The sequence below is a fragment of the Agelaius tricolor genome, unplaced genomic scaffold (genome assembly GCF_023055355.1).
Source record: "Agelaius tricolor isolate 1412-34295 unplaced genomic scaffold, bAgeTri1.0.p SCAF_16, whole genome shotgun sequence".
In the NCBI taxonomy this organism is placed as follows: Eukaryota; Metazoa; Chordata; class Aves; order Passeriformes; family Icteridae; genus Agelaius; species Agelaius tricolor.
In genome coordinates this window covers 18,939,687-18,956,856 of record NW_027269276.1, presented here as the reverse complement: position 1 = coordinate 18,956,856, position 17,170 = coordinate 18,939,687, and the positions used below count along the sequence as shown (strand labels likewise).

At 56.7% G+C, this 17,170-nt stretch overlaps 2 protein-coding genes and 1 non-coding gene across 4 annotated transcripts in view; 1 reads left to right on the top strand and 2 right to left on the bottom strand.

Moving 5' to 3' along the window:
* Positions 1–658: 658 nt before the first annotated feature.
* Positions 659–730, bottom strand: TRNAH-GUG (transfer RNA histidin (anticodon GUG)). Its single transcript has one exon. It is a non-coding gene; the product is annotated as a tRNA-His (tRNA).
* A 982-nt stretch (positions 731–1,712) lies between these two features.
* On the top strand, positions 1,713–12,264 carry LOC139597049 (sodium/nucleoside cotransporter 1-like). 2 transcript variants are annotated; one of them, XM_071442004.1, is made up of 19 exons: positions 1,713–1,835; positions 2,634–2,756; positions 3,942–4,068; positions 4,171–4,265; positions 4,610–4,701; positions 5,087–5,276; positions 5,593–5,734; positions 6,473–6,586; positions 6,950–7,027; positions 7,382–7,462; positions 7,798–7,878; positions 8,028–8,153; positions 9,342–9,472; positions 9,659–9,827; positions 10,003–10,200; positions 10,670–10,751; positions 11,226–11,324; positions 11,764–11,875; positions 11,969–12,264. In XM_071442004.1, exons 3-19 carry the CDS (start codon positions 4,000–4,002, stop codon positions 12,090–12,092), a joined length of 1,983 nt encoding a protein of 660 aa, XP_071298105.1. In that variant the 5' UTR covers positions 1,713–1,835; positions 2,634–2,756; positions 3,942–3,999; the 3' UTR covers positions 12,093–12,264. The 2 variants fall into 2 exon arrangements, with proteins under 2 accessions (XP_071298105.1, XP_071298104.1); XM_071442003.1 differs by lacking the exons at positions 1,713–1,835; positions 2,634–2,756 and having other exon boundaries at positions 3,237–4,068.
* Positions 12,265–12,664: 400 nt separating this feature from the next.
* Positions 12,665–17,170, bottom strand: part of ALPK3 (alpha kinase 3) — a 32,696-nt gene continuing 28,190 nt past the window's right edge. Inside the window, exons 7-13 of the mRNA XM_071442002.1 lie at positions 16,063–16,190; positions 15,768–15,803; positions 15,376–15,650; positions 14,960–15,048; positions 14,507–14,724; positions 14,258–14,306; positions 12,665–14,107 (exon numbers count right to left, since the gene is read on the bottom strand). Of these exons, the coding sequence (XP_071298103.1) occupies positions 13,786–14,107; positions 14,258–14,306; positions 14,507–14,724; positions 14,960–15,048; positions 15,376–15,650; positions 15,768–15,803; positions 16,063–16,190 (1,117 nt within the window). The 3' untranslated portion in view covers positions 12,665–13,785. The remainder of the gene's footprint in view (positions 14,108–14,257; positions 14,307–14,506; positions 14,725–14,959; positions 15,049–15,375; positions 15,651–15,767; positions 15,804–16,062; positions 16,191–17,170) is intronic.

The window sequence follows — 17,170 nt, the reverse complement described above, 5'->3', positions numbered from 1 at the left end:
ATTTTCTTTAATTTTCTTCTTTTCTATTTTTAATTTTTATTTCTTTATTTACCTTTATGTTATCAATTGTTATATTTCGTTTCGTTTTTTCTATTATATTTTATTTTAATAGTTCATTTTATTTTAATAGTTCATTTCCTATTATTTTAAATTTCATTATGTAGTTATTTTTTAATATTTACTTTTATTTTACTTTATCTAGTGGTACAATTTATATATATATATATATATACATATATTATTTTAACATAATTTTTCAATTCTATTTTTATTTCAATTTTACTCTTACTTTGTACCTCAGTCTCTCCTCTCCTCTCCTCTCCTCTCCTCTCCTCTCCTCTCCTCTCCTCTCCTCTCCTCTTATTTTCGTGTATTTTAAAATTTAATTTTATCATTTAATTTATTATTTCTACTTTTATGTTCTTTTTTCCATCTTATGTTATTTTCTTGTTTTCAGTCCCTCCGCTCCTTCTCTCCCCGGCGCCAGCGGACTCCCCCGCGCCGGGCCCAGCTCAACCCCGCAGCCCCGCCGGCAACCGACAGAAAAAAAGAAAGAAAAATGAAATATTGGCGCAACGTGACAATGAACCAGAGCACGTGGCGGCAGACGGAAAAAAGTGAAAAAGGAGAGCCCGTGTGCCGTGGTACCGCCGGGCGATGCCGTGACTCGGATTCGAACCGAGGTTGCTGCGGCCACAACGCAGAGTACTAACCACTATACGATCACGGCGCGCTACCGGGGCTCTGTGCGAGCGGCTCGGCGCGGCGGGTGTTGTGTCTGAGGGCGCTGACGCGCGCCGGGGCGGGGCCGGGTGCGGGTGAGGCGGGAGCGGCGGAGCCGGGCCGGGGCCGGGGCCGGGTGTCCCCTGGCACAGCGGGGCTGCCTCGGCGTCAACCGGGAGTGACACAACACACCAGGCTGGCTCTGCCTGTCCTGTGTCACACGCGGGGCTGCCTCTGGGTGTGCTCTCAGTGGCACACCGGGGCTGCCTCTGGGTGTGCTGCGAGGGCCACATGCGGGCTGGGGGACCTCGCCGAGGCGCGCTGAGGCCGCTCAGCCCAGCGTCGCAGCCGCCGCTTTCACGCTTTCTCCCTTTGTCACCCACACGCTGCCCTGCGCCCTGCCGCCCTCGCTGCCCAGCCTTGGGCAGCTCTAGCGGGATTGCATTGGCCGAACCCTCGGGGAGAAGGCGCGGCCTGGCACGGAGAGCGCTTTGTTTACGGGCAGCGTGCGGCACCTGGTGCCCTGACTGCCCCGTGGCATCGCTAATCACCAATGCCTGAACTGACTCCTGCCAACCTCGCTTTGGCACCCTCGGAGCCACATCACCGCTCCCTGTGCAAACAAAGAGCGGGAGCTACCAGCAGAGCGCACAAACCTGGGCATAGGATTCCCATCATCCTGCATGAAAAGGGGGTTTCGGACACAGTGCAAGGGGACGTGTTTGTTGGCTTCCACCCCGTCCTTCTCAGGGACCAGGGGACATGGCTTCATGCCACTGAAGCCTTGGAGGCCACGTGTGGCGCACTCTGTTTTCCTTTGGAAAGCGTTTCCCGGGGTGCGGTAAAAGTTTGATTTCTACTTTCAATATTTCTCCTGCAGGCTCGTTTTGCCAAGGGGGAAAGTCCCTCGGCTGCCCCTCCTTTGGATGGCACGGTGCCCTGCACGGCCACGCCGCTGGGCTTCCCTGCCCGCCCTTCCTGGCAGCCGGGCGTGAGCCCCGGGAGGAGCCGGGCGGCCCCGGCGCCGCAGCGCCCAGCCCAGCTCTTTGGACCGAGCTGTTAATGGGTAACCGGACACGGGACCGGCAGCTGCGGGGCCGGCAGGGCTGAGGGTGAGTGCCGGGGGACGGCGGTGCCAGCGCGGGGGAGCCCTGAGGACACGGAGGGCACGAGGCCACCGGGGGTGTGAGGACTCGGGGGATGAGGGACACAGGGCAGGGGGTGCCGCGGCCACGCTGCTCCAGAGGCTGCGGGGGACGCAGGGAGCAGGAGTGAGCAGGGACACAGGTATGCAGGGGGCACTGGGGACACCCGTCTGCTCCCTCCCTCGTTATCTCCTGTCCATGTGGTCCCGCTCCCGAGGGGACAGCAGCCAATGAGACTGCACCAAAACAAGAGATTTTGGGGCTGGCAGGGTGGGGGATAAGGAGGTGGCATCAGCCCTGGTGGGCACTGAGCCTGAGATGGTGGCACAGCCAGGAACCTGGGGTGGTCCTGGAACTCCGTGAGATCCCAGAGGGGTCACTGAGCCCACATGGGCACTGGGGAGTGTCCTTGGAGTGGTGATGGACTTGAGGAGGGGGATCCTCCTGATCTCTGCCAGGGTCCTGGAGAGACATCCCTGAGCACCAGCGATGTTGGAGGCCCTGGGTTCCCACCATGGCCCTGGGTCCTGCCCTGCTGCTGAGGAGCCATGAACCCAGGGACACTCCAGTGGTTCCCTGTGGTGGCTCTGCCAGCCTGTGGAGCCCTGGCCACTCCACCACCAGCTGCCATGAGGTCCCATGATGAGGAGGATGTTCTCCAAAACTCCCCACCTTCACCTGTCGCATTTGAGGCTGAGTCTTTCCCTTCAATGGACATTGAGAGAAACTGGTGATGACCCTGTGATCTCCTGCTTCTTCACACAGAGCTCTACAATTCTCCTCAAAGCAAAGACAACATCTTACTGCCTCTGTCCTCACACAGAAGTGCTTCTACAGTCAATCACTGCCTTGCCTGCGACTCTCTGCTCTTCCCTCGTCCTTCTCCAGGTAGGGGAACCGGGTGGGTGTCCAAATGGGATGCTCCAAGGGTTCCTGCCCTGGCATAACCCTGGTTCTTCTGGGTTTGCTGGACCAGTTCTCCCAGTATGATTCTCTTTTAGGACGAATCCCTATGCAAACTACCAATCATTCCCACCCCTCGTTCCTTCGCTGTGTTATCAGCATGAAAGCATCTTCTTCCTCATCTTACTTAGTTGAACCAAGATCTTTTGAGGATGAAGGATACTTTTTGAAAAATCCCTCTTGCAAAGGTGTTGTGTTGTGATTTCAGGGTTTACTTCAGAAACCTGGTCCCTCCCCTGATAATTCCCTGCTGGGTGTGTCAGTCACCTCTCCTTTCCCCTCCCTGACCCCTCCCAGCACTGTCTGTCAATCCTGGAATTCCAGAAGGGTGTTTGAGTGATTGGCAGATTCAAAGGATGCTCTCTACCCCTGGGGGGACATTGGGCCATCCAGGTGTCCTTTGTTCCTTAAGACCTCCTCTCCTGTACCTGGTTGGTGGCTCCCTACCCCTTCCCTCCTCCTCTTCCCGGGGTTAAAAGAGCCAGCAACCACACAGTTTGGGGAGTTCTGCTGCTGGATTCCGAGGCCTGCGGGCCAGAAGAAAGCTCTGGATCAAAACTCTCCATCAGAACCGACTCCTTTCCTTCACCATAAAGCTTCTCTGCCAGAGGCTCCATCCCACCACCACCAGAGCTCCTGCGTGCCTGGACCTGCCTCCACGTGCTCAGCAGCAGCACCCAGCCAGCCAAAAGTGTCTCTGAGGTGAAAACACCACAGTGCCACTATTTGGTTCAGCAGCAAGGGCCAGACAAGCTCAGGCACGTCCTGTCCAGCTATATTGGTATTATTCCAATACAAAGAGGCTCACAGAGGCTGGTGGACACTGTCACCAGCTTGGAGGGGGAGTACCAGCACTCTCTGCTGCATTCAGTCCTCTCCTATAATCCCTTGGAAGCACAGCAAAGACCTCTCTAGAGTTATAGGAGAACAAAGAGTTCAGCCCACCAGCACCATGGCCTGAGGACCCCACAGGATGGTCCCTTGATGTGCTGGGGCAGGACCTGCTCTGAACACTGACTGCAAGGGGTGCTCTCCTCTCAGGGCCCCAAAACTGAAAAGCAGAGTGGGACTTTGAGCTTCCCAGAGGTGATCCCATTTTGCTCTCCCCAGCCAGCATCGAACCCTCCCAGGGTTTCCCATATACACTGAAGCAAAGGAGCTTCTGGAGATGGAAGGAAACCAGATAACCCTGGACAGCCTTGATAAGGGCACAGACAACCCAGCTTTCAGCTTCGACGTAAGTTCCCCTTCCCTTCCCTTCCCTTCCCTTCCCTTCCCTTCCCTTCCCTTCCCTTCCCTTCCCTTCCCTTCCCAGTGCTCAGTTAATGATGTTTTCCAGGGAGAGAACAGACACTATGAGGAATGTGGTGGTCTACACAGTGAGAACCAAGAGGAGAGAAGAGAAGGGAAAGGGAGATTCTCCTCCTACTGCAGGTGGGATGATCTGCACAGATGTGTGAGCTCTGCCAGAGACAAACCTGGCAGAGGTTTGGGAGCAGAGTAGGGTGGTATTGAGGTGGGGACAGTGTCTGATGGCTCCGTGTGGCCCTGTAGGGTGCCACTGGCAGGTCTCTGTCCCCATAGCAGGTGATGGTGAGCGTGCTGGGGTTCCTCAGCATGGCCCACCTGTACCTCCTCCTGCTGTTGGCAGTGCCCAGTAGGAGCCATGCTCATGGCTGGCTCTGGTGGGTTGGTGCACTTGGGGTGGTTTGGCTTGGGCTGATCTTCCCTGTCCATCTTCTGCATCTCTCCTTTCTCTGGCATGTGACTCTCCCCAGGAAGGCCCTGCAGCCGGCATCCAAGGCACAGCATTTCTGCAAGGCTCATGCCAAGGTGCTGAGAAGAGTTGTCCTGGGGCTCCTTGCAGTAGGTGAGGACTGAGACTCCCCATCCCCACCCCTTTGGCTGGCTGTGCCTCCAGACTCCACTGACTGAACACTGTCCAGTGTGTGGAGGTTGTATCCATTCCCAGCAGCCTCACTGCCCCCTCCTCACCCCACCACTGCTGCCCAGTTCTAGCTTCATTCACCTCATTGTCCCCCTGCCCTTTCTCCACCTGCCCAAAGGGTTTACTGTGCTCCTTCTGCTCCCTGCTGGGGTGGTGCTCTTAAGCTCTCCTCACACAAAGATGGGATCCTCAAGGGTGGCCAGGGAAGGACATTGGGAGGAAATGAACCTTGTGGTTGGCCCCAGTGAGTTATGAACCTGTGATCCTACAGCCCTGATGTTTCTGACTCCCAATGTGCCTTCTCCAGCCTACCTGTGCTACTTCATTGCGGCCTGTTACCTCAACTTCCAGCGAGCCCTCGCCTTGGTGGTGATAACTGCTGTGGTTGTCTTCTTCATCTGCTGGGAGGTCTTCCAGAAGCACTGTGGGGCAAAGGTTCTGCTGCTCCTCCGCCCCGTTGGGAAGTGCTTCCAAAAGGCCTGGCCGTGGCTGAAATGGTGAGTCAGGAGAAGGAAGGGCCAGATCCCTCCCAGCACCTGGGTTCCCTCCCATGGCTCTGCATGTGCCATGCTGGCACCTGGCAAATGGTGAGCATGGCCCAGCCTGGGGACCACTTAAAAGCTTTGCAGAGATGTCTGTGTGCTCTGCCTCAGTAGTGATGGCTGTTCACAGCCTCACTTGTGCCTGAGCCCCAGGTTCTGCAGATACATGGACCTTACAGTGGCAATTCCATCACAGTGGGCTCCTGCCCTTCATGAGCTTCTCTCCCTGTGGGGACATCATCTTGCTGACTGTCTGGGGTTTCCTCTGCAGGCTCCTGTGGGTGGCCCTCCTGGCAGGCCTGATTGTGTGGCTGGCTTTGGACACTGGCAGAAACCCAGAGCAGCTCATCTCATTAGGTGGTTTCTGCTTTTTGGTGCTGTTCCTGTTTGCCTGCTCCAAGCACCACGGTGCGGTACGTGTTTCAGGTGTGACTGACCATCAGGCCCCTTGCAGGAGGTGAACACCCAGCACTGGAGAAGCTCTTTGTTCCCCCTGGTATCCCCTTCTCTGGAGGAAGCAGAAGCCCAGCAGAGCTGGGCAGAGCTGGGTGCAGCCTGAGGAGCTGAGCTGGTTGGGTGGATAGACCCCAAAGCCACCTCACTGCTCTTCGTCCCATTGCTCTCCTTCCCATTTCCCAACCCAGGGCTCCCCTGCATGCCTCTGTCCTGTTTTCTGCCATGTCCCTCACAGTGGGTGAGACCCAGAAACCCAGCACCTGACCCACACCTGGGCTTCGGGTGCCTTGGGAGCCTGGGTCAGAAGTGACTGAAATCCTGCTGGCTTTCAGCCCAAACTGCTGCAATGCTTTGGGCAGTCTCCCCATCCTGCTCCTCCAAAGGGTTATTGAACAAACAGTTTCAATCTAGCAGGTCTGTGCTACCAATCATCATAAGGTCTTTGTGCTTGTATCCTGGGTCAGCCTGGCAGGTTATGTTCCAGCCAGTTCCAGAGTCTCACCAACTCATTTCTGGCTCTGTCACCAACCCACATTTGTTGGTTTCTGTACCACTTTATTGGTCTCCCCATGACCTTCACCCTGGGGCAGTGTGTGGTGTTTGTCATGTGCTGCTGTTGCAGCAGCTGAAAACCAGAGGAGGAAGCCTGTAGGCCTTGAAAACATTTCAGCTCCTGTTCTGTTTTTTGTCCCCAGGTGTCCTGGAGAGCCGTTTTCTGGGGTCTTGGTTTGGAGTTCTTACTTGGACTCTTTGTCCTCCGAACGACTCCTGGCACCCAAGCTTTCCAGTGGCTGGGAGACCAGGTCCAGGTACTGCATCTACTCATCCCATCCTGTGCCTGTACCCTGAGATTAACAGGAAAAGCAGAGTGTGGCATGGGGAGGGGACATGGCAGGGATTGCGTGCTCGGGACTGGAGGGCACCCAACTCTTCCCTGGTTTTCTGCAGCAGCCCAGAGCCCTCGCTGTGCTCTCCCTTCCAGGCTGTAGCAGGGCCCTGTGCCTTTGGGACAGCCCACCAGGATCTCTATCTTAGGTCTCAGAGGGTCATTCTCTGGTGTGCAGTGAAGTGAGCTGTGGGACTGGGGCACAGGCCCTCATTAGGCAGAATGAGATATCAGGGAAGGACCTGATGGAGTTCTCTGTCCTAGAGTGTAACTTCTTCCCTTGCAGTACTTCCTGGGCTACACCACAGCTGGCTCCAGCTTTGTCTTTGGGAACACACTCATTGAAGAAGTCTTTGCCTTCCAGGTCAGTCAAGGAATGGGGAATGGGGCATGGGGCATGGGGCATGGGGGAGGTTTTCTTCTGGTCTGCCTCTTTGTTGGGTCCGTGAGAGCACAGAGCTAAATGCAGCCAGATCTGCTGTGGTAGAGCTCAACCATCTCAGAGATGGATCTCCCTCAGCTGTGTATCCACCTGTGGACTTCCTCAGTGCCATGGAGGATTTGCACTGGTCCCTGTCCCTCCTGCCAGCCTGGCTGGGTGTTGTGGCACCCCAGCAGTGTGGGCTGGCTGTGCAGTACCACACCATGCCCAGCCTGGTGCCCATGGGTGCTGGGATGTGTGGCTCAGCTCTCCTTTAACCCTGTGCCTTGCCTGCAGAGCCTGCCCATCATTGTTTTCTTCAGCTGTGTGATGTCCATCCTCTACTACCTCGGTGTCATGCAGTGGGTTATTCTCAAGGTAGGGCCTCACTCCTTATCTGGGATGGCAGTGGGAAGGAGAAGAACCTGTTGGCTTCTCTGTTTACTATGGTCAGCTGAGAGATGTCCTAGGAAAATTATGGTGCTAATTTGGGGTGATTTGTCCTGCTTAAAAGGATAGACACAACCCCTGTCTTTCTAGCATGTCCTTCTCAGAAAGCTTAAAAACCTGAACCCTAGAGCTGATGTTTCCTCCTGGTCTGGGGTGCTTCCCAGGATCACCTCCATGCAGGGGCCAAACAGTGCCTGGCTTTGTGGGTATGGTGGCAGGGTGCCTGGAGCCTCTGTCAACACAGTGGCCTTGTCTTTCCCCAGATCTCCTGGGTGCTTCAAGTCTCAATGGCCACCACTGCCACTGAGACTCTCAGCGTGGCAGGGAACATTTTTGTGGGACAGGTAAGGTCCTGGTCTGGCAGCAGATCCAGCTCCTCAGTGCTTGCAGCTGAGCCTGCCCTGGAGAAAGGGTCTTCTCCCTCCCTATGAGACCTGTGGCCCTGTGTGGCCCCATCCTGAGGACAGCAGGGTTTTCTCCTCCTCCTCCACAGGGCGAAGCGCCGCTGCTCATCCGCCCGTACCTCGCAGACATGACCCTGTCAGAAATCCATGCTGTGATGACTGGTGGCTTCTCCACCATCGCAGGCAGCGTGATGGGTGCCTACATATCCTTTGGGGTGAGTGCACGAGCAGCTGGATCCACATGCTCCCTGCCACAGGGTACTGACATGCAAGAACTGCCCTGGACTTGGGGATGAGGGAAGACCCCCAGCAGGTGCCTCATGGTCCCTTCCCTAAGCAGGATGAGAGCAGGGTGTCCAGATCCACCTTGTCCCAAAGACACCTGATCCAACCCCACCTTTGCTGGCCTGGCCAGAGCCCTGGAGCCCTGCCAGGTAGAAGGCAGTGCTATGGGACCCTTACCCTGTGTCCCTGCACAGCAAGCAGAGCAAATCCCACAGAACCACGGGATAATATAGCTTGGAAAGACCCTCTGGTGGGGGGTGTCTGACCCACCCTCCTGCCAGCTGAGGTTATGGCAACTGAGGGGATGCCCAGGACCTTGTCCAGGTTGGTGGTGAACATCCTATGGATCGAAATTCCCCCAGCCTCTCTGGTTTCCCCCACAGGTGCCTCAGACACAAGAAACAACTTTTCCTTATATTCAACTGAAACTGTGTCTGTGATTCTCACCTTTTCACTGGCTGTCACTGAGCAGTGTCTCCCCTCCAAGCCCCTTTTAAACAGAAACAGCAATACCCAGCCCCCTCCTCTTCTCCCAAGGGAAGAATCCCTGCTCCTCCAGCATTGCCTGGGCACGTCTGGCACCAAGCCTCCAGGGATGCCCTCTCCAGTTCATCAGTGCTCCGAACAAACCTTTCCCTTAACCTGCTGCCTGAGCTCCTGCTATTTAAACATTAATTAGTGTCCTTAAATGGAGAACCAAAGGTGGAAGGTCAGAGAAATGAGACATTGCCAGGGGAGGGGTGAGGCTGGGAGCTTGGCCCTTCGTCAGCAGGTAGAAGGTAACAGTGTTATTCAACATATTGCTCTGATAGCAATAAAAAGGGACAAGGAAGGGACAAAAACCATTATGATTAAGTCAAACAGCAGGAGAGATTCATGTCACCAAGGCTACAATCACTGCAGCTCCAGCAATCGCCTCCATGCAGGCAAGCTGCCCCACGTGCACGCCTGCTTAGATGGGAAAAGGGCCAATTCTCCCACCTTCAGCAAGTGGAGAGCCCTGAACTGCTCGAGTGTCACTGGCTGATGCCAGGCACGTGCTGGAATGCCCTGGGGTGGCAGGCCATGGGGCACAGCCCTGCGCAGAGGTGCCTATGCCTCTGGTGTGCACGTTGCAGATTGATGCAGCATCACTGATTGCAGCTTCTGTGATGGCTGCGCCCTGTGCCCTCGGCATGGCCAAACTCGTCTACCCTGAAGTGGAGGAGTCCAAGTTCAAGGGCAGAGCAAGCATCCGCATCTCCCGAGGGTGAGTGTGAGCAGAGGGGCTGGAGTGGGGCTGCACGTGTCCGTGTCCTGCAGGGAAACTGTGGTGGCACTTTGGGGCACACAGGGCTGGGAGAGCCTGTGGTGTGCGCACAACCATGGAGTGGGCGCTGACCTGGCATGGGGGATGCCCAGCCAGATGAGTACATTGGGGTCTTTTTCCATGCAGGGAAGAGCAGAACATCTTGGAAGCTGCTAGCAGTGGGGCTGCCAACTCCGTGGGGCTCGTGGCCAACATTGCGGCCAACCTCATCGCCTTCCTGGCCGTGCTGGAGTTCATCAACGCTGCCCTGCGCTGGTTCGGGGAGATGGTAGACATTGAGGGACTTACCTTCCAGGTATCCCCAAGAGCCGGCAGATCCTGCATCCCCCACCCATCCCCACCTCTGCCCGCTGCCTCAGTGAGCTGCTGAGACCCTTGCTGTGTTCTTGGCAAACGCTGGCAGCAGATGTCCAATCTGGCGGCCGTGCAGGTCAGCTCTGAGTCATTCCCTTCTGGGATGCTTTTCCCAGGTGATCTGCTCCTATGTCCTCATGCCTTTGGCCTTTCTCATGGGGGCAGACTGGGCAGACTCACCGGTGGTGGCTGAGCTCCTGGGGATCAAGATCTTCCTGAACGAGTTTGTGGCGTACCAGCAGCTGGCCACGTACAAGAAGAACCGCCTGATGGGCCTGGAGGAGTGGGACGGGAGCCGGAAGCAGTGGATATCTGTGAGGGCACCTGCCACCCTGCCAGGCACAGGGCAGGGATAGAGCCAGCTGGAATGGGGCATGGCACTTGGCTAGGCAGGGCGGTGGGCAGGCAGAGGATCATAGAACCATTGAGTTTGGAAAAGTCCTCTAAGATCATTGAACCAAGGATGATGGAGCTGGGAATGGGTGGGCACTTATGTCCAGTTAGACTTGGATCTTTGCTAATGGCTGGGTGTGGGAGGAAAGAGTCAGTGAAGCCCCTTCCCATTTATCCTGCTCCTTGATCATGGTGCTACAGGGACCCTTGTCCCCCTAGCCCAGCCTCTTCCAGGAAGAGCCTTCATCCTTGCTCCCAGAAACAGCTGACAGAGAAGGGATTGGGGTGGGGGACTTCTCTCTATCATGTCTATCTGGGAGCTCCAATGTGGTGCTCAGCAGGGGCTGCTCCAGGGCAGACATGACTATCTCCTGCTGCTGTGCCCTCCAGGAGCGAGCCGAGAGCATCACCACCTTTGCCCTCTGTGGATTCGCCAACTTCAGCTCCATTGGCATCATGCTGGGAGCCCTGTGTGAGTGTGACTGACATCCTGAGTGCCTGGGCACTCTGGGAGTGGGGTCCTGGGTCAGGGAGCAAGAGCTCAGCTGAGGCAGAAGGAATTTGCTATCCTCAAGCCTCCATGTTTGGTGTCTGCCATATACAGGATTTGCATGAGGCAACCAGGATGATTTTGCACTGTACCCATGGGCAAGAGCACACCAAGCCTGGGTATCACCCAGCCACAGGGGAAAGAGCAGAGAGACTCCAGTGCTGGGAGTGCTCAGGGCTCTGGTGGATCACCCATGGGTGCAGGGTGAGCACAGAGCGCTGCCAGGACGGACAGACAGCAGACTGGGTGCTGGCTGGGATCACCACATCCTCCAGACAGCAGGAGCTGGGGTGGGCAGGACTGAGGAGGCTTTCATGATGTCCCCATCTGTCCCCAATTAGGTGTAGAGCAGGAGCAAGGATCTGACTGACCCCCCCATCTGTTCTGCCCCCACAGCTTCCATGGCGCCCCAGCGCAAGGGTGACTTTGCCTCCGTGGTGCTGCGGGCCCTGCTCACTGGCATGTGTGTCTCCATGCTCAATGCCTGCCTGGCAGGTAGGTCTCTGCCCACTGGCACCAGGGCCAGGGAGATCCAGGGAGGGGCGGGCACAGGGCTGAAGACCCCATAAATGCAGCATTCAGGGATGGAGGTGGCTGGCCTGTCTCCCCATGGCTCTGCCAGAGCCTTCAAACCCTGCTCTCCCCTCATGGCTCTGCCAAGGGCAGCCCAAGCTCAACAGCTCTCCTGGGGCCCTCATCCTCTTCTGGGCTGGAACATTTCAAGGGCAACTTTTGGAGTATGGCAAGGAGCTCCCTGAAGTCTTGGGGGGTGAGGTGGGGCCTGCACAGTCCCAGGTACAGGATTTGCAAGGATGTATAGTCAGGGTGTGGAACTTGTGAGCAGGCATGGGGTACAGAGCTCACAGCTTGCTTGGGGTATGGAATTTGGATCCATGGTCCCTCTTAAGTCCCAACAGAAGACCTTGTCCCCCAGGTCTCCTCCATGTGCCAACAGAGGTGGGTGACTGTGCCATGTTCTTCAGCACCACCAACTTCAGCTCGACCAGCTACACCATGTACACCTGCTGTAAGCAGCTCTTTGCCAGGTGGGTGTGAGGGGCCCCAGAGCCATCTGGTCCTGCCCAAGGACCCAGCTGCTGGGGCAGCAGCTTGTCCTGACCCTGTGTCTCTCCTTCCAGCTCGGTGCTCCAGAATGGGACTCTGTCCTTCACGGGATCCTGGGCTGAGCAGGCAGAGAGCGTGCTGTGGCTCCAGGAGTGCTGTGCACACTACAACCACACGTCCTGTGCATGGGCATTCTAGAACTGGGGGAGCACCAGGGCCTACAAGGCCTATCCCCAAAAGCAGAAAAAACCCCAACAGAAACCTGAGCGTCTGGTCTGCACTCCAGTGCCGACAGACAGCTGTGTGCGCCCTGCAACCTGCACCCTTAGGTGCTGGCCCTGCGGACACAAGGGAGCAGCTCCCAAATAAATTATGGCAACCCTTGTGTGCTTGCCCTCAGACCCCTGACTATGGCTGTTGCACACAGCACAAGGTTGTTTGCTGGGGCTGCACCCCAAGCCCACTGCAGACTGTCTGCTGCCAGCCTTGGGCTCTGGCCCCAGCCTCCCTCTTCTCCCCCACGGGACATGGATGGAACACAAAGCCAACCCACTGTACTTGGGTGCAGCTCTCCCAGAGGGACCACAGTGCCAGGGAACAGGCCAGTCCTTCTCGCTTTATTGCACTCGAGAGCACCCAGTCCCAACGCAGCCGCGTTATGCACATCGGTATCTTACAGTCACCCAAGGACAAAGGACCTGGAGCCCAGAGCACACCACGCCCCCAGCCCAGCCCCTTCCCTCCACCAGGCTGCACTGAGCCACTGCTTGGGACCCCATCCTGCAGCGTGCTGGCACCCAGCACCCTCCTGCAATGCCCTGAGGAAGGGGATGCTCTGCAGGGTGATGGAGCAGACAGCTCCTGTGCATGTCCATCACTGCCTCGAGCCAGGGGCAGCAGGATTTGGAGTGGGTACTGCCAGCTGCCACAGGAGTCCAGCATGTGATGGGGTCCAGGGGTGATGCTGAGCACCAGATTGTGCTGTGGGGCTAGGGCACACAGGGTCTATGTATGGCAGGGGGCAAGGAGCAGCAATTCCTGTGGGACAGACACCCCCACGTACCAAGGCAGAGCCTGGTATGGAGGGGAAGTCGCCCCTTTGCCCTGCTCCCTGGTATCCCATGTGAGGTAGAGCATCCTTACCATAGCACCAGCCACCATCCAGAGCAGCACAGCCACCCTCAGCAGCCACCCAGCAACGGGGTGGGAGACTTCCCTGGGAAGCAGGGGAGGGCAGGGGTGCAAAATCCCATCCCTATGCAGCTCCTGGTACCAGTGGCAAACACCCTGCCCCGGAACCAGCCAACACCCCAGAGCCCCACATCACAGCAGAGGAGCCCTGCAGCAACTGCTGGAATCCTCTGCAGGGAAAAGGGTGTGCCAGGGCACTGGGGACTGCCTGGGCACTGGTGGGGTTCTCATCCTTGACAGCGCTGGCAAGGCTTGGCACGGTCACTTTATGGGGACACAGAGAGGGACATGAGGTGCTGGGAACCACAAGGGTGTCCAGGACTCCCAGTTTGCTGGGGAGCCAGGCAAGGACATTCTCCCTTGAGCCTGCAAAGCTCGAGGGAGAAGCTCTGCCCCTGCCTTAAGGAAGGCCTGTGGAAAGTTGAGAGAGGAAAGCGAGTCCGAGCGTGGAGAGGCACACGGCCCCACAGGCTCCAGCAGCAGCTCCTGTAGAGAGGTACTGGGCAGGTGGCCTGTGCCTCACAGCCCCCGTGGCCCAGCCCAGCCACTCACAATTAGCACACACCACACAATGCAAGCGCTGCGGGCCGGGCAGGAGCCCCACGGAGAAGGCCACTGCCAGGGCCTCCCTTCCCACACTGGTCACGTGCTGGGCCCAGGCTGGGGGCCAGAGCAGGAATCTCAGCTGCAGCAGCTCTGACTACTGTGGGCAGCCAGCTCTGTTGCTCTCTCCTGACCTGGGTTTGCAGGCTGTTGAGGCCTCCCCTGTTTCTGCAGCTCTCCGGGAGCTCTTGGGGCTCACAGAAGCCTTGCGGGTGCTCTGAGGACTTGTCAGCACCTTCTTCTGGAGCTGGGGGCTGGACTGGGCAGACTTCCTGCCCAGGCAGGGGCTCTTGGAGCCCTTGGGCTTGGCTGGCTCCAGCATCTTCAGGCCCAGGATGTTGCAGTAGTGATTGCACTTGTGAGCGGCCGGGAACTGCTCCAGCAGGGAGGGAAAGCAGCTCTCCTTCAGCCCCTGGTACCTGCCAACACAGCTATCCTCAGCTCCTGCCTTGCACCAGGAGATGTCCCACCAGGGCAGCGAGGAAAGGATGGAGCCTGACCATGGTTACCACCATGGCAGAGCTGGGGACAGCCAGGGCCACCCTGCTCCAGAGCTGGAAGTCACTCACCCTTTCAGGTTGGTAGCGATCCGCACGTTGGTCAACTTCCAGCCCACTCCTGTAATTTAAGAGGACAACCAGTCTCTGTCCAGAGAAGGACAGCCACCAGTACCAAGGGCAGGTCATTGCCCTGGGTAGAGGGTTCCATGGCATGGGGTGGGAGAGAGGCAGGAGGGCAAGCCCCTCCTGGGGCTTTTCTTTCTTTCCAGGCTGGAGGGGGGTGATGGGCCATGGGCACCACACAGGAGATGCCCTTACCTTCCATGTCAGTCACGAGGATGTTTCCATTTGTCCACTGGTAAACCCAATGCTGGAAGGTGCAGCATTTGAGCACAATCTCCGAGGTGCCTCGTGCCACCAAGCTGCCATCTCTCTCAGTGACACAGTACTGCTCGCAGGGCCTGCCAAGGTCCTCCTCCATCGTGGCATAAGGGATGTTGTTGGCCGGACGATAAATCAGGTACAGAGGAATTATCCTGTGTGGGAGTTCACAGACAATGTCATCATGGTGAGCTCTCCCTCCTCTGCAAGTGGAGATTCACACCACTGTCTGCAACCCTGGTTTTTGCCTTCCTCCCAGTATCCCTTCCATTTGTGGGAGTAGAGTGCACTGCCTTTGGGATGCCCCAACACCCACAGGGAAGCTTCCCACCGTCCCCTGTAATGCTTTGCCAGGGCATCGAGCCAGTGGAGCTGCAGCACATCACTTACTCAGGCACTGCTCCAAAATCAGGGACTGCTCGTGCCTCAGCAGCAAAGATCTTGCAGTACTCACGACTGGAGTTTTGGACTTTACATTCCTGGAAGTGCAAACAGAAGAGTCAAGAACCTGTTCCATCATGCACGACTGCCTCCCTGGGACCACTGCCAATTGTTTCCCTGTCCTGGTGGTCAAAGGATGATGGGAAAGTCCTGAGCAACTCCACATTACTCAGATGGAAGAGCTGAAGCTAAGAATGGCAAGGACATGTCCAGCCCCCTGGCTAGACCACCCCAGAGCATTCCAAAAGTGGAAGGAAATAGCAAAAATGGACACAGAGCTGGGGACTGTCTGGGGACCAACTCACACACAGGTGGGGAGGGTGGGAGGGAGAAAGGTGGATGATGGCCCACAAGGGGATGCCCACCTGGATGGTGATATCATAGTTCTTCTCGACGAGGCTGTTCTCATTCTTGGTCCCAAAGACGATGAAGTTGTGCACTTTGATGACGCAGGTGTGGCCAGACTCGAAGACCGGCTCCAGGCCGTAAATGGCCCTGGCACGGCACGCCTTGCGCAGGAAACCAGCACCAACCTCCAGGTCCTCACTCACCACGCGCCCGAAGAGCTTATCCCCCCAATAGCCTGCATCAGCCAAACCCTTGGCAAACACCATGGGTGTCATCTCGATCTCCTCTCCAACTGGTGGGAGGAAGAGCTGGTGAGGAGGGGACAACATGGGCACGTCCTGCTGCTGCCCCAGAGCTGCCTGCCCCACTCAGCAAGGGGCAGAGTCACAGCTCATCACATGGCCCTTACCTTCAATCTCTTCCCGCAGGATAAATCCTGACAACACTAGGGGAGACAGAAAGCAAAGAGGTGTCAAAGTCCTGCCATGATCCCACCTTGCCCCATGCACTTGCACAGCTAGGGATGGCAGGCAGGATGGTGGGAATCAGCTGGCACGCAGAGGCAGAAGCACCTCACAGAGGTGGTGTTACAGAATGTGCCAAGGCTCCTTCACTGCAGCCTGGCACCAAGCCTTCTCTGCAGTTGGCTACACCACCCCACGGCACACCCAGGAAGCTGTGAGAGGCTGCTGAGGGCTCCTCACCTTCTGGGCTGAGCAGGAAATCTGTGGAGTCGGTGCCGTACTCGTTGCTGATCACACACCGATAGACTCCGCAGTCCTTCTGGGATGCCTGCACAACAGCCAAAGCTGCCTGGCCCTCATCACCAGCACTGGAAAAGAAATGGAGCATGGCCACATCCCCGTGTGGTGGTGGGGCCACACGGGAGCCCTGTGACAGGCACTGTGGGTGGGCAACATCCTGCCCTTGGGGGCATGGAAGAAGGCTACAAGCAAAGCCATCCCAAGGGCAGCCCAGCTGCTCCCCCAGCATGTCACAGCACCAGGAGTCCTGCCCTGTGGTTTGGACTAACAGAGATGCTTATCCTCCAGACAAGCCCTGCAAAATCTGGCCAGGATTGAGCTACAGACTGATAAAGATACTTGTGCCTGAGTGAGGCTGGGTCAGGGCTTCACAGAGAGAAGAGGTGGGACCTTCATCCTGAGACCCACTGGCTGAGCAGGCTCTGCTCTGGTTTGCTGGAAAGCAATGGCCACTCCTTCCCATCTCCCCCAGGTCAAATGTCTGCCCCAGGAGACAATTTCTACCCCAGAATCACCTAACTTACCATCTACTCATGCCACCAATGGCATCAGGCAAACCCTAACTGATGTGGATGATGTTCCTACACAAATCCTCTGGGCTTGAGAACAAGTTGCTCTTCATAGTAGACCCAAAGGATACAACCAGCCACCCAGCTGTCTGAATATGCACTATCAATATATGAACTATCCCTGTGCAAGGGCAGTGCCAAGGGATAGAGAGGGCACAGCCAGAGCTGCTTTTTCCCAGTAGTGGTTGCATGGAAGACCATCCCAGCTCTGCTGGGAGGCTGCCACCCTCACGTGGATCCTTTGGGGCCCCAGTTTTGCAGTTCACATCCAGCTCTTGATTTTTGTGATGGGCATAACACCTTTTCTGCCCTCCCCAAGGTTTGGGTACCCAAAGCAGACACTCCAGATGGAGCATCAATAAGATAAATTTGTCAGCAACTCCCCATTTGGGCAATCCTTCCCTCCGTGGGCACTGATATGATGAAGTGCACAATGCACTGTGCCATGCACTGAGCTTCCCATGCTCCTTAGCAAGAGT